This window comes from Cydia strobilella, chromosome 16 (genome assembly GCF_947568885.1).
Source record: "Cydia strobilella chromosome 16, ilCydStro3.1, whole genome shotgun sequence".
Taxonomy (NCBI): Eukaryota; Metazoa; Arthropoda; class Insecta; order Lepidoptera; family Tortricidae; genus Cydia; species Cydia strobilella.
In genome coordinates, this window is record NC_086056.1 from 1,224,179 (window position 1) to 1,240,295 (window position 16,117).

The 16,117-nt window shown below is 38.3% G+C and overlaps 1 protein-coding gene across 1 annotated transcript in view; it reads right to left on the reverse strand.

Annotated features, from left to right (window-relative positions):
* LOC134748342 (hemicentin-1) overlaps positions 1-16,117 on the reverse strand; it is a 217,455-nt gene that overhangs the window by 21,809 nt on the left and 179,529 nt on the right. The window contains exons 2-6 of the mRNA XM_063683111.1: positions 14,579-14,711; positions 11,257-11,465; positions 8,150-8,260; positions 2,609-2,812; positions 420-571 (exon numbers count right to left, since the gene is read on the reverse strand). Of these exons, the coding sequence (XP_063539181.1) occupies positions 420-571; positions 2,609-2,812; positions 8,150-8,260; positions 11,257-11,465; positions 14,579-14,711 (809 nt within the window). The remainder of the gene's footprint in view (positions 1-419; positions 572-2,608; positions 2,813-8,149; positions 8,261-11,256; positions 11,466-14,578; positions 14,712-16,117) is intronic.

Below are 16,117 nucleotides of genomic sequence, written 5' to 3' on the forward strand. Positions count from 1 at the left end.
CATGACCGCCGCCAGCAGTCATCGCCGCCCATGGACATAAGCAACATCAGAGGAGCCACTTATGCGTTGCACACCTTTGAGAACCCTAAATACCTGCTTCTTGAAGAACCCCATGTCATAGCGCAAGGAATATGGATTTCCGCAATTATAACGCCTTATTTCATTAGAAATTTACCTGAACTTTGTATTCTGTTATTTTGCACTTATCTCCCGGCACATACGTTTTTCGCCATCCGCTTCAGCTGCCTCTTGTTCTTCCACCACGACACGAAGGCCTTAGGCCTCGAGCCTGTCGTCTTGCACTCGATCTCGTACCTCTTGTCTGCCGATACTTGCTTCTCTTTCGTTAGTATCGACACTGTGATTGGTTTTTGCTTAACCTTTGTGTTCTGTTATTTTTGCACTTATCGAACACTTACGTTTTTCGCCATCCGCTTCAGCTGCCTGTTGTTCTTCCACCACGACACGGAGGCCTCAGGCCTCGAGCCTGTCGTTTTGCACTCGATCTCGTACCTCTTGTCTGCCGATACTTGCTTCTCTTTCGTTTGTATCGTCACTGTAATTGGCTTCACTGCAATAAAGCAAAAGGGTTTATAAGTAAAGTCTTTATTTAATTTATCTCCTATCTTATTGTGTCCACATCATTACAATATAAGGTAAGGTCGGGTAAGAACATAGTTTATTTTGCTCGGGGCAAGACCAACAGTATGAGGATTCCATACAAGTGATAGTCTTAACCCGGTGATAGTCTTACCCCACCTTACCTTAGTTTACGATACGAGGTAGCTACAGTGGGATCTTTAAAATTTTCAAATATAAGTAAGTCGTAAGAGGGGTCGGAAAGGTTTTTAGGCGATTCACGGGATATAACAAAAATTCGATTACATTATATGCATGTTTGACGTTATTATGAATCAAAGGTTTTTTTTAATGATATAGGAGGCAAACGAGCAGACGAATCGCCTGATGGTAAGCTATTACCGTCGCCTATGGACACCCGCAACACCAGAGGGGTTGTAAGTGCGTTGCTTGCCTAAAATATTTGCAGGTCAAACCTCGACCAAATCTTACTTAAATTTAAATTATTGAATAAAAACGTCAATTGTAAAGTCAAAGTATCGTCGATATATATAGTAAACACATGTATAGTCCGACAAAAAATTGTAGAAAATTATTGAGGGCGTCACTAAACTTCCTATCTAACTGTCACATTTTTGAAGCAAAATGCTTAAACATGGCAACAATTTAGTATGGAATATTTTGGTTTCATTTTATTTAATTTCTACTATTTTATATCGCACTATACGGTATAGTAGTAGGTATAGCAAGGCAATCATGAATTGTTTAATAGGGTAGTTAAACTACTTAATATAGCATTTTCTTGATTTGTTACAACGTAAAAATGCACTGGGTAAACAAAATTGTACGTAGCGTACTATCATACCGTAAAATATAGCGTATCAAATCAATATAGATGTCAATTTTGGTAGACCAAAAATCATTCAAGCGTAAAACTGTATCCGATTGGTGAAATATCCATTGTTCAGTTCTACACTAAATTGATGTTTTTACTCGAGTACCGCGTGACCCAGATTTAGAAGTAGTTCAAAATCGTGCCTTTAACGTTAAAATTCTTGCTTCCTTTCCTAATGATTTACTTACTTAAGTTATGCTCTTACTACATACTTTAAGTATAAATGCGAGCAGTAAATGAGCAGTCTGTGAGATAATAGTAGCTGGTGTTTTATTTTAATTGGACTAGCTCGGATTTCAATTGTAGTTTCAAATAAATTCGTTGCTGTCATCCAATTAGCCTGAAATTGGCAGCAATCAAATAAAAAAAATGTCTACATTTTGCGCTCTAGCGAAAAGCGTACTCAGGTATTTAAAATGCACAATTTACTTCGGAACAGTTTTTCTCTTCTTGGGTAAAAATCTCAAATGTATGCTTGAGCGATGTTTTAAATTAGCAACGCGTGTTTTTGCGGACAATCTGAAGACAAGTGTAGTGTAGTAAATCAAAGTCTTCGGTGTATAATAACAGAATTACGTTTATTCACGTCAGTCTCACGTTAACATTTCTACAGTATCTTACACAATCGTAACTCAAGATACTGTAGCCTTAGTAATTGATCTTGCTGTTCCAAGCTCCATAGCGAAAATGAATCTCCTCCGCGCCCGCCACGCTTTTATGTGCTTTTATAATCCCGATCTGCGGGTAAGCCAGGAAGGTCATTTTCGCGACTACCTACATTGATTCGATTACCAGTAAGGTTAACACAAATTACATTTTAAATGAATATCTACCAGATATAATATTTTATAATCATCGGGTAGGTGAGAAGAATGTTTTCTGCACCTACCGGCAGCTCAATTTACAAACAGGGTAGATACAATGAACGTCTTGACTTACTACCTACTTATTTTAATTAATTTAAATATGCATGAATTACTTTATATTCGCAGAATGTCATGAAATATCACAGTAGTAAGTTTTTACAAACTCGAATCATACCTTCCTGACTTCAGCAAATTTGTTGTTCACGGTGTAAGTTATCAGCTCAATCACGACTACGCTAAAAGAGAAAGAATGGAGAGGAATACTCACAGTTGATATCCAATATGAGCACTTTAGTCTGCGGCGGCGCCAAGTTGGTATTGGCGGCCTGGCAGACCAGTCGCGCGTTCAGGTGCTGCCGGCCCACGTTGGGGAACGTCAGCGTGTTGACGGTGACGCCGTCGCCTCGCTGCTCGTAGGAGTCGTCGATCACTGTGTTCTCGAGGTACCAGGTCACCCAGGGTCTTGGACGGCCTGTGAAAGAGTTGTTAGTTAGTGTGTGCCAAATATATAGGTACGTTAACTCGTTTGGTGGACAACAATCGGAAGATTGTGGAGAGTAGAGATGAGCTCAGGACCGGGACAAGTGGCGTACTTGAAGCAAAGCCTATGCTCAGCAGTGAGCGATATAACGCTGTTATGATAATGAGGATACACCAGGATGATGATATTCTTGATGCCTTTGAATAAAAGATAAAGGAAGATTTGATTAAAATTAAAAATGATTAAAGTTAAAAAAAGAGTATAATTTGAGCACTACACCCCAATAGTGAAATTAGAAGAAAAAATAACGTGGAAAGATCGCGGAGCACTTCTGAATGACACTAGACCAGGACTGGAATGTGGCGAACACGAAGAGAAGCTTATTACTCAGTAGTGAGCGACTAGAGGCTAAAATGATGATGATGATACCGTACATTTTTGGGGAAGAGTACACGAGACTAATAGCCAGTTGCATCAACCACAATTAACGGACTGATCTGCAGTGTACTATGAAATTTCACATAAGGACAATGTCCTTATTTATGATATAGGAGGCAAACGAGCAGTCAAATCGCTTGATGGTAAGCGATTACCGTCGCTTAAGGACTCCTGCAACACCAGGGGGGGTGCCTGACTGACCTTTAGTCATTGTAAAATTGTTGTATGTGGGATATTTGATTGTAATCGTTCCCTGTATTGATGGCTGTTATGAAGATAGTAATATTTTGTTCTCTAAAACGTTCCGCAAACTCATAAAAATAGAACAAAACCCTTTAGATTAGGAACACAGAATAAAACGAAGCCTTGATTAGTTTGTTGTATTGTTCCGCAGAACGAACAAAAGGATAGGGAAAAAGAACAATATTTATGTTATAAATGTACGTTACTCTATCGCACTGAGAAGCCTGAATATTAGTTGGATTTTGTACTTTAAAACATGGAAACAAGGTTTATAATATTTCAATAGTTGATAAAGTAAGCTTCGTATATTGGTAAACATGATAGGAGTTATATTGTTATATCAACAGTTATCGAAACTTTGGACAGGTTGATCGATGTTACAATACGGCTTAGGTACGTATTAAAAAGCATTTTCTGTAAAGCATTTTTGTTAAAACTTCTAAAATAATTACCTACATAGCATAATGCTAGTGTTTTGGGGTTGAACAATAACTGGATGTCAAAAGGCTACGTGTTGGCTTCGGCTCTGCGCACGCCTCTCAAAGGTCCGGAACACCATTGTTCCGTGATGGTAAAGACATTAGTTATTATAGTATAGTATAGTATTCCCAATCTTTCTGTATGGTATGGAGACATGGAATATCCGAGCCAATTTGACCAAGCGTATCAACGCGTTTGAGATGTGGTGTTGGCGCCGGCTATTACGAATACCGTGGACGGCAATGCGTACCAGTCAGTCCATCAGAGCTGCGCATAAAACGCCGGCTGTCAACGATATGCCAGGACCAAATGCTTACTGACTTCGGATACCTTTCATGTCGTTCTCCGGATAGCCTGGAAAGAGTAATAATGACGGGCAAAGTTGAAGGCACGAAACCTTAGGGCCCTCCTCCCACTACATGGTGTGCTCAAATTACGGCACCTATACAATTAAAACTGCACGAGGCCATGCGCTTGGCGAGGAACAGAACCCTATGGAGGAACCTGGTCTTCAACAGAAGGACATGATGTCACGATCCTCAGTATTGAGGGACCGACTGAAGAATAAGAAAGACATTAGTAAATATATCAGGTTCAAAATAAAATAGACTAGATTAGAATGCCACAATAATTGACTATTTTTATCCATATAAATAATGATTATAGTCATTAAGTAGGTACCCAATGATAGTTGTAAAGCTACAAGGTGTCGTGTCCAGATCGCGATAGCAGCAACAGCACTAAATATAGAAATGACAACTTGTCAGCAAGATTAATGGTTCGGCTGGAATTTGTAAGCTTTCAAGGACGCTGGTCGAACATTTATCGAAATATCGGACGAACTACTAGACTAGCCTGTAGTGACCCTGCCTACGAAGTAGGAGGTTCCGGGTTCGAATCCCGGTAAGGGTATTTATTTGTGTGTGTTATCACTAATATTTGTTCGTGAGTTATGGATGTTTTCTATGTACATATATTTTCGCGCCGTACATTATATATAAGCGCCAACCGCCATAAGGTACCTTTACCCGTGGGACGGCACATATCTTTACTATTTCATACTTATTGAATTTCTAATTCATTTCCCGAATCGCGGCGTATAAATATGAGAGCGATAGGTACACTGCAAATGATCTCAAAATTACATCAAATTGTGAAAAAACGTTTTCTCTTTCACTTAACTAACTAGAAATTTCATCTAAGACAAAATTCAGACTAAGTTTAGCGTGTGCTTAAAGCTGCTAACTAATGCGTATCAATCAGTGTAGCATGTCACGATTATCTAGGTATTGGGTTTGAGCTAGAATTACCTACTCAACAAACAGAAACGCCTTAGATTGACTGTGACTAATAAATGAAGCAGATAACGGAACCACAACAGTTTGATTAAACCTCGTAAGACCCACCATACAAAATGTTACCTTTGTGTAATTTGAACCTTATTGTATACTTAATGGGGATGAATTTCGGATGAAGCATTAATCAATAGAAATGCAACTTTTTTGTGTTTGTTACAGGTTCTAATTTGATTGAAACAGTTAAGCCTAAGGAAATTACTTATAGGGTGAAAGTGGACGACCAAGCGAATACGCTTTTCCATACAAACGTAGTTAGCATTTCCCTTTTTAGGATATTAACATTACAGAAAATATTTTTACACAATTTGATGTATATTAAACAAACCCATGCCCACAGCCATGCCCCTTCGTTTGATTTGATCTTACTCGTGCGTTTGGTCTGACTTTTCTATCTTATAATACATACTGTCAGCGCGTCAATTCCGTGCATTCGGAGGTAGAGGAAGTGGGGGGTGTGCGCCGCGCCCGTACGTACAAAATGACACCAGTTACCATCACTCTGTCATGACGCCCAACATTCCTAACATTCCTCAGCCGTGCACGGAATTCGCGCGCGGACAGTATCTGCAATCAGTCGCAAGACTATAATCAGATTGGTTCAGGAAGCTATATATGACGTTTCCAGAATGATAGGGCCCTACCTTTCCTTAAATATCCAGCACATCAGCTCTTTTAAGTCGCCTGACATACAGTCCGGTCGGCCGCTGTCTCTGTCACATTTCGCAAGAAAGAACGGGAAAGATCATCTGCGCCAAGTGTCAATTTTGATCGAATTTTTTTATTTATTTTAAAAACGTTACCCTACAATATCGAAAATCGAAAGCTATGAAGTTAAGATTGTTTTTTCATCTTTTTTGTTTATAGTATCACATAATAAATAACCGAGTAAAGTTGGATTAAAAGTCCGAGTTAGAGGTTACTTTGGGAATTAATTGTATCGAACGAAGTGTCATAATTCGTATATCGGAAGCTATGATATTAAAGATAATATAGTCAAGAACTACATATATTTTTTCCACGTCTAAGAATATCAACGCCACTTAGAAAAACAGGATCATATAAGGAGATTTTTCGCCTTCTGGCTCAGGGAACCGCCTTAAGTAATGGGATGGTCAGTGGATTTGGATGTGGTCAAGCGATCCTTGTAGATATATTATCGTTTTTCTTTTCAAGGACAGTCGGCACTAGGTACTAAGTATTCGTGAATTTCACTGTTACGAGTGAACCAAGGTGGTCAAACATAGAAAAAGATCTCATAAGATCCTAGATGTCAAAAGAGGCCACCCAAAACAGAGTAGCTTGGCGCAGAAGAGTGAGGAGGCCCGACCCCAAATAAAGGGAACAGGGAAAGAAGAAGAAGAGACGAGTGAACCAAGGTGTACCGGTGCTTAGTTGGACTGACTTTAGTAATACTATTTGTCTGTAGTTCACTTTCCATTATCAAATACTTTAAGAGATCCATTTAATGAAATAAATCACATTTGTACTACTATCATGTTTAGTGATTAGTCTATATCTCGTAAAATAAAGAATTCATACATAAGTACATATACAACAGGCACGTATCAAACCAATTGGCTGTTATAAAAAGAAACCCAGAAGATTGCGTGCCACGCTGCAGTAGCATTATCACAAATACGTCTCGTTAAGGTCCGCATGCGTTGCTTTAATCGTAGCTGGAGTATTAGGGATATTTTCCTTTGTAAATGCTTTCTATATGACTGTTTATATAATATTACAATATCATCATGAAGTATTTTTTTACAAACTGTCCAATGATAGGCCTCAGCTGCAGACAAATTAAAAAAATTGATAAATAAAATGGTGTCTCGTGAAGCACTCAGTTGAAACGAAGTACCTAAAGAAAGGCTGGTGACGTGCTGATGCTTATGCTATGTTATGTTATTGTTGTTATTCGTGTCCGTGTCCGTGTCCGTCATCCACATCCTCATTTTCATTCCCAGTAATCTCATTATCATTACATATTTCGCAGTAGTATGGCGCGCGCTAATATGCCAATATGCCAAAATAAGTGTCATGTCAGTCATGTCAGTAACAAGCTCGTGGTAAGGCTACTGATCTTAGAATTGGTTATTTCATGATATTATTGCAATCATTTTATCATTACATATTTCGCAGTAGTAGGACTTATGACGGCAAAATTTGACACATATCGCAATAATATGGTTTGTGTGTGGCAAAATCTTACTTTTTCACGCCTAAACCCCATCCGCAAACCGTCCGATAAGGAACTTCGTTCCAAGTTCTAATAAAACAGTTTATCTTTATAACGCATCATAGAGAGTTGTGATATGGTGATTTGCGTGTAGATAAATTATAATTATAATAGTAATTTCCACGGTCAACTATGTAATAATCGATATTTTATTACTGCGCCTACTTTGCTCCAAAATTTGCTTCAATATTCGAAATTTAATTTAAATTATTATTATTGTTGTAGGTAAATGAGGTAGTGATATAGTTTTCATATATATTATTTTTATTATTAGGGGACATCTCACACAGACCAACCTAGCCCCAAACTAAGCAAAGCTTGTACTATGGGCGCTAGGCGACGATATACATAATACATACTTATATAGATAAATACATAGAAAACACCCATGACTCAGAAACAAATATTTATGTTCATCACACAAATAAATGCCCTTAACGGGATTCGAACCCAGGACCATCGGCTTCACAGGCAGGGTCACTTCCCACTAGGCCAGACCGATCGTCAAAAAACTGTTGGAGCAGAATTATCCAGTGGGAAGTAAAGTAGGCACATTTTAGGATACTAACTTACCTCCTTCCACTTCACAGGTTAGTTGCACATTTGATCCTTCGTTATAGGGCTCCACTAGCTTCGTCCTGTCTCTTCTCTTGGAGTCGTATATCGTAGGTCGATTTGGAGGTACTGCAACCAAAAGCAAGGATTACTAAGTCTTCCTAACCATAGACATAACTATGATAATCTTAATAACAAAACTTCCGTGAGACACAGACATATTAAATATATTAATAACGGGTCACTCACGTATTTTAAGTCGAAAACTCTAACGAGTCAAGTCGATAACGAAGTGAAACGCCGAGCGTTTTTCGACTTAAAATACGTGAGTGACCCCGTTATTAATATATTTAACTATGGTAATCGTTGAAACAAATATATTATTTACTCTGCTAACCTGCGAAATAATAACGTGCTTATTTTACTTATCAAAAATAAGGAGTGACATATTCGTTCACTCGAAAAAGCCCTTTAATAAAGATGAAAAAAAAAAAAAATACGCAAAAAAATCTAACAAACCACCACCAAAAGTACAAAACTCGACACGCTTTTCGCCTCTGCGAGTCACAAGGGCCCGACACTCTTTGATAGAGAAAGATAGTCTTATTGCGATTCCTATAAGAGGAAAGAGAAAATAGAGCCATGCTTTGTCCTTATCACCGACGGGTTCTTTTTCATGGTCCGGTTATGGTAGCATAGGTTGGAGGCGATGGCGAAATACCGAAATTTATAAGAGTGAAAGAGAAAAAGGATTATGCTGCCATACATTAACCTGTCAATACGTGAATATGTCTTTCTCTTACCCCTATGGTCGCTCGGTTTCATGTCTATAACTACTATACTATGTCTATGGCGAGTCATCATCATGAGATGCTAGAAATGTCAACATCTCTGGTCTGGCGTCCGGCAACAGAATATTATTGTTTTAATTAACAACCATTTCCGCATAGTAACGCCTGATTCCATTAATTATTTTAATCGAATCTGAAGGCGCATAAGAGAAAGATATAATATATTCCTCTCAAAAACAGTTTACACAGTTAGTTTTCAACATACTCTTCAACCCCTGTTCCCCATCTTACCTAACCGAGAGATTTAACTATCTGGCTGAAGGAAGTGATCACCGCTTACGTTCTAGTGCTAATCTTACGCTTGCTATCCCTTCGAATAAGTCTCGAACGTACGCAAATTCATTCACAGTGCGCGCGGTGAAGTTGTGGAACGAGTTGCCCCTGTCGCTCAAACGGTCCCGGTCTGTAGCATCACTCAAAGTTAATCTGAAAAAGCTTTGGCTTTCCCACGAACTGTGATTTGGTTGAGTGCTAATATATATATATATTATTTATATATTATATATATATATATTTATTTAATATTTATTTAGTACTATATATTTATGTATGCTAGTACATATTTATTTTATTGCATAATGCAATTGATGTATTTTAGTTATTCGTAGACGTTAATATTGTAGTTTTCCTTCTTAAATATTATTGTACGTTCTGTAAGTTTGTCTATCTATCTAATTCGAATTTTCCACTCATTTACTCTAAGGTTAGCTGGAAGAAATCCCTTATAGGGATAAGCTCGCCTTTGTACCTAAATTTATATGAATTTCATGTTATCAATTTTTGTTTTGTACAATAAAGTGATTTACTACTACTACTACTACTACTAAAACAGTTACCTGCTGACCGTATACCTCTTCTTTGCATTTCAATCACGTATTTCTCGAGACCTTTCTAATAAGCCTGAATTCAATGAGTTTATTTCTACAGCGGTTCCGTAGTCTGCGAGTGTGGATTATATCCAGTGGTTCCATGGACTTTTTATTTCTAATATTAATTCAATTAAACAGTCACTGTTTATAATGAATTTATTTCCAAAATAACAATGTATTATTATAACATGATATTTCGTCACTGATTAGGTACATATTAGACTTATATTGACCGGGATATAGACCGCGATTACCTTTTGTATTATTTGTGAGCTCCCGATATTTCGACGCAGTTACATGCATCATGTTCACGGGTGACTCCAGGGTGACTCCAGTCACCCGTGAACATGATGCATGTACCTGCGTCGAAATATCGGGAGCTCACAAATAATACAAAAGGTAATCACGGTCTATATCCCGGTCAATATAAGTCTAGTGAAACTAACCGTGAATCATTCAAAACTCTAATATTTAGGTACATATTGTTTTAAATAAAATAAAAATTATTGAACATAACGATTTTATTGTAATTTTTAATTCTAAACATATTTGTTTAATATTTCTAATTACCTATTTAACACTACAAATTTATTTTCAGATGCTGACTATGCTGACATATAATATTTTAAGAATATTATCAATAAATGAGTATGAGTATAGAATTTGTTACCTTCTGACTGCATTATCAGATCAATAATACCACCTATGTCATGACATATGAGTTATGATTCGAACATAATTCTTATATCGGTTTGATGTCAATGCACGTTCGAATTGGCCTTCGTGTCGTTTTCTCAGAATACCTAGTGTAATTAGAGACAGATGCTGCAAACGAATAAAAAATAAACATTATTTCTAGCAAAACATCAGCTTCGTGGAATCTGAAATTCAGTTTTTCTCTTTCCATTTCTAGCTTGTAGTTAGAACAAATCACTGGAAAATTAACCGAACCGAACACGTTAATTAAAAAAAATAACTAATCTTGGCTCTTGCTATTTCAGTCAGTTTCGATACAAAAAGTACTGAGGTTGACTGAAGTAGCATGACAAATATGAACGTTTCCGAGAAAATCCGATGGAAAACAATTATGCACTACATACTACTTATGTACCGATTTCGTTGTTACAAACCGACCGGTGTAACACCAAATATTTTGTTACTGTTATGCAACAATTTCTTTCCGTAACCATAATTGTATTCAATTCTAAGATATGAGATTGTATATGAGTGTAACCTACTTATACCTATATACACCAATATATATAGTTATATAACTAATATCATTTGGTAACTGTGGGTGTACCGCGAAAAACGAAAACCGAAATTTCGTTGCCTACTGCCTCTCTATGCGAAGTAATTTAGATTTTCGTTTTTTGTGGTAGGCACCCTGACGATATCTACTTACTTATAACGGTAAAATTGACTTTAAGGTTCCTGGTAGGAGAATTCTTAAAGTCCACCCTGCATCGATAAAGTCCCGCGTCCACCGCTATGACATTGTCGACCATCAGCACCGCCGGCGTCGCGCTCGCCCTGAAGTACGCGCGGTTCCCGAACACCGATGGGGACGACCAGAGTTTTGGCTGGTTGGCGGTGCGGCCGCGGATGTCGTAACTGAGAAAAAAAGTCAAATAAAAAAAATAACAAGTGCAACCAAGGTGCAGTACGTTCAGACAGCAGTTTTAAAATAGTTATTTGTGCAACATTTGGTTTTTCTTGCGAGTGTTTATTTTTCAAAAACACGAGATGTAAAATAACTTTGCTCTACACTCACATATAATTTTTCGCCTCAGTCATATTAAAGGTTAAAATGTATTTCGAATTACAAAGAATAATACCGAGAAACAAAAAAAAACCGGCCAAGTGCAAGTCGGATTCGCGCACCGGGAGTTCCGTACTTTTTAGTATTTGTTGTTATAGCGGCAACAGAAATACATTATCTGTAAAAATTACAACTGTCTAGCTATCACGGTTCATGAGATACAGCCTCGTGACAGACAGACAGACTGACAGACGGATAGATGGACAGCGGAGTCTTAGTAATAGGGTCCCGTTTTTACCCTTTGGGTACGGAACCCTAAAAAATAACAATTGCAACCGAGGTAAGTACTTAAGGTGCAGAATGTTCAGACGGCAGTTTTTGAAAAATTGTAACGCTCTTTTAGATCATAATACTATTTTTACTACTACTAACATTATACAATTAATTTCGTCATCAAAAAAAGGTACGTCCTTTTTACAGGACATTCCACCACCTAGTAAAATAACACGTACTTCGAAATAAAACTATCGTGAGACATATTTCCAAATATTTAGATCAGTACGGTTTCACTCACTATTATTTTTAGTCGCTTTTGGCGAGATGTTTCGGATTCTTCGGGACACTCGGAAGGATTCCCGAAGAATCCGAAACATGTCGCCAAAAGCGACTAAAAATAATAATGAGTGAAACCGTACTGATCTAAATATTTGGCAACACATACTTATTATTAAGTCTTATGATTTACTTTTTCGTCAAATCAGGCTGCCAAAACATCTTAACATCATACGAAAGAATCAGGAATAACATCCGAATGTTATGACGTTAAAATACGGCTCGAATGCCTCGAATACACTGTCGCTCAACATTACAGGCCAATTTGAACGTATCTACACTGATATCAGAATGATATTTGAATCGTTTTATTAAGTTATCGTACGTCTCGCTCGCGCCAATACATGTACGAACAAGTACGAGCAAAATGCACGATAGATGAATAAAATCAGATGTATTCTGGTATCAGTTTTCTTTCGAATTAGCCTGTAAGTCTCGAATACGCCCCGTCGCTCAAAGACATCCGTATTTCCGCATGGCTCCGGAAACACTCGTAACAATGTAGTTTATTTTTATCCCATAATAAACGATACAACCTTTCTGAATAATGGAAATACATTTTTCTCCGAACAGCTGAAGTGGATATATAAGAGTTACCTAATAACGTTGTTCGGAATGGATGGCATGAATAGAATTGTTGCTAATCAAAAAAGGAAAATTAAACATAAAATAACATTCGAGATTAAACTATCATCGTGAGACATATTTCAAAATATTTAGATCAGTACGGTTTCACGGCAGCGCACGCGGCACGGGCGGCGCGGGCAGTGCACGACGTACAGCCGCCGCGGACACTCGTGCCTGAGGAAGGACTCCCGAAGATTCCGAAACATGTCGCTAAAAGCGACTAAAAATAATAGTGAGTAAAACCGTACTAAACTGAATATTTTAAAATAATATTGTTGTCGTTTTTGTGTTCATGGCATATCCTTCGAACTAGCTATTTTATACAAAGTATAATTATATAGCTGTAGTAAAGTATGTAGGGTAACGAAATACAATTGAAATTAATAAATGAAAATTACATGTTTTGTGTTTTTTTTTTCTTCAAGCCAACTTTAACCTTTTAAGCCTGCCCTTGCATAATGTACTTTCCGTATTTTGTCATGGCATTCGCCTTTCTAAAAACGTAACAATTCAATATTTTTAAAATCATGCGTTAGCCCCTCTTGTAGACAGCCGGTATCGACGGCAGAGCTCTAAGTTTATAGTGAATTATCTCTCTGTAGCTTTATTCACATTTTACTTCATTCATGCCTCAAGTAACATCTATCGAAATCGGAAATAGGTAGGTAACCACAGAAATAAATATACTATAGAAGACGTAAATGCATCTACTTCGCGTGTCCGAACCCCGAACAAGCGTCGAGGAACCGTCTCTACAGTCCAAGCGCGTCAGTTGTTGCAGCCGGACGTCCGTGATAATTTAAAAATGCTTCGTTGTATGATAATTAACTGCAATAGCCCAAAAATTGCGAGCACCCAAAGGCAAGAACATATTTCCCATAACAGATAAATAATTTCAAAATTATATTATGCGTAAATTTTGTATGAAAAAGTCGGCACGCTTTGTTTCATTACAGATCGTGGTATTTGCGTCATCTAGGGTATATATTAAATCTGTGTAGGTAACCTACCTATACCTACACGGAGTTGGGGAGGCATTTCTATCTCCATTCAGATTCAGACGGGTGAACCCTAGCATTCTCCTCAAAGGCATACAAAGCATTTACATAATACACTCGAAGTATCTTATTCATAAATTAAAGCTTCTATTGATAGAGTAGTGCTTGTAAGCATTTAAATTAGCTAGAAATAGGTACACTGTTAGATACGAATGTAGAAATGAAGATTTCAATGCGAATATTCTCCATTATGAGAATTAAATTTTCGCCTCGCTACATATACATAGCATCCATAACAGTCACTGGATATCCAGTTCTAATTTGGGATTTGATTGCGAGAAAATGCAGGAATAAATTAAATGAGTATTAATAGAAAACAAATTAAATATTTTTATAAGAAAATATTTTGGTTTGTATTTAAAGTTGAACCTACTGTATAAATTATAAACTTAACCAACGTCCTCTGCATTCGCGAATAGGCTTACCTTTGAAACATATTTATTACTCATATTAAAGTTCCCTATCGCTAATTAATTTTATACTTTCTCGTTGCATGAATCCTCGCAGTTCCATAGAAAAGCCATCTTTTTTAATATAACTTAGATACCTCCTTACACTAACGTCTGTTGAGCGTCGGCAATGGCGTCGCTGCGCAATTGCGCCAACGTTGCGTCAAGCAGCAGCCATAGAGATGACTAACTCGGGAGACGCTAGTGTGGCGTCCTTACCTGTACAAAGGTTCCCCGCCGCTCTCCTTAAACCAGAGCACCATGACCACTTCGTCGTTTTGCTGCAGCGGCGCGATGTCGCACGGGAGGGACGCTTTCTTCCCCAGCACGCCTTGCACGTCTGATGTGGGCACTGTGGAAGAAAAAAAACTTTGGTTAGTTAAAGAAATACAGACAAAAGGCCATTGATGGGGGGGGGGGGGACTCGCCGCTCCTGTCCCCTCTCGCCAGTTGAGCTTGGCCCTACCCACTAAACCCACTCTGGTGTTTCACCCTCTTTGCCGTTTGCGAGAGCGCCATGGGATCGAGTATACTCAACCATGGCGCCCCCATGTTAATTGTCAACTGGTGGTAGCCGTACTGCAATATTTTACGATGTGAACATGTAGATCATACTGACCTACATATTCACAACTTTTACTATGGGACCAACCCCGAAATCGCGAAAAAAATTTACTCTTCCATAAAAAATTATATATCAACATCGGACTAGCGAAAATATATCAAAAAGCAAATTTTTTCGGTCATTTCAGGGTTTGCCCCATAGTAAAAGTTGCTCATTTACAGGATCGATTGAGACCATTAATGAGAACCTCCTTTTTTTTTAATTCGGTTAAAAAACTAGTCGTATATAGCATAGGTAACCTATTACCATCTCACTGACCAGTTATGGAACATCGCTTTGGCGACTGGTCTGGCCTAGTGGGTACTTAGTGACCCTGCCTAAGAATCCGATGGTCCTGGGTTCGAATCCCGGTAAGGGCATTTATTTGTGTGATGAGCACAGATATTTGTTCCTGATTCATGGGTGTTTTCTATGTATTTAAGAATATCGTTGTCTGAGTAGTACCCATAACAAGCCTCATTGGGATTACCGTGGGACTTGGTCAATCTGTGTAAGAATGTCCTATTTAAAAAAAAAAACCATCAACCTCAAGGTCAAAGATTGATGACGATCCATCCGTACTGTCATCTATTGATCTCATCACTTCGTCATCGATCAACGATTTTGTAGGTCATCGTACTGTAACCATGTCCATGTCCGGTTGGGTTTTTTGAGGCACTTCGGCAAAGTACTTTTTATGGTTCCATGCCCAAAGGGTAAAAACGGGATCCTATTACTAAGACCACCCATAAAATGCGCGTGCGTAAAAGGCCACCTATGCGATGGACCGACAAAATCAAGTCTGCCATGGAAGGATCTCTGAACGCATTTGCCAGAATGACCTCCAACCGCGGAAAATGACGAGATATCGTACGGCAAGCAACATATCCGATGGTGACTGTACGAAATGGTACTGAGATTAAATTCCTTGACCGAACTTTGCAAAACACATTAAATGAGTTTAAACCGTTTACACCCAGAAAACCGATTAAAGCAGATAAGCCTAATTGCACATATTATTATGGTTTTAAAGTGTTGCCGGACGTGGCTCACTCGTCATTTCATCGCGTCGCTAGAAGTACATGCGGCCCACACCAATTTTGGTGTCTAGCCATAATAGTTGCCGCGCACCGCTACGGAACGGACGCCTGCTC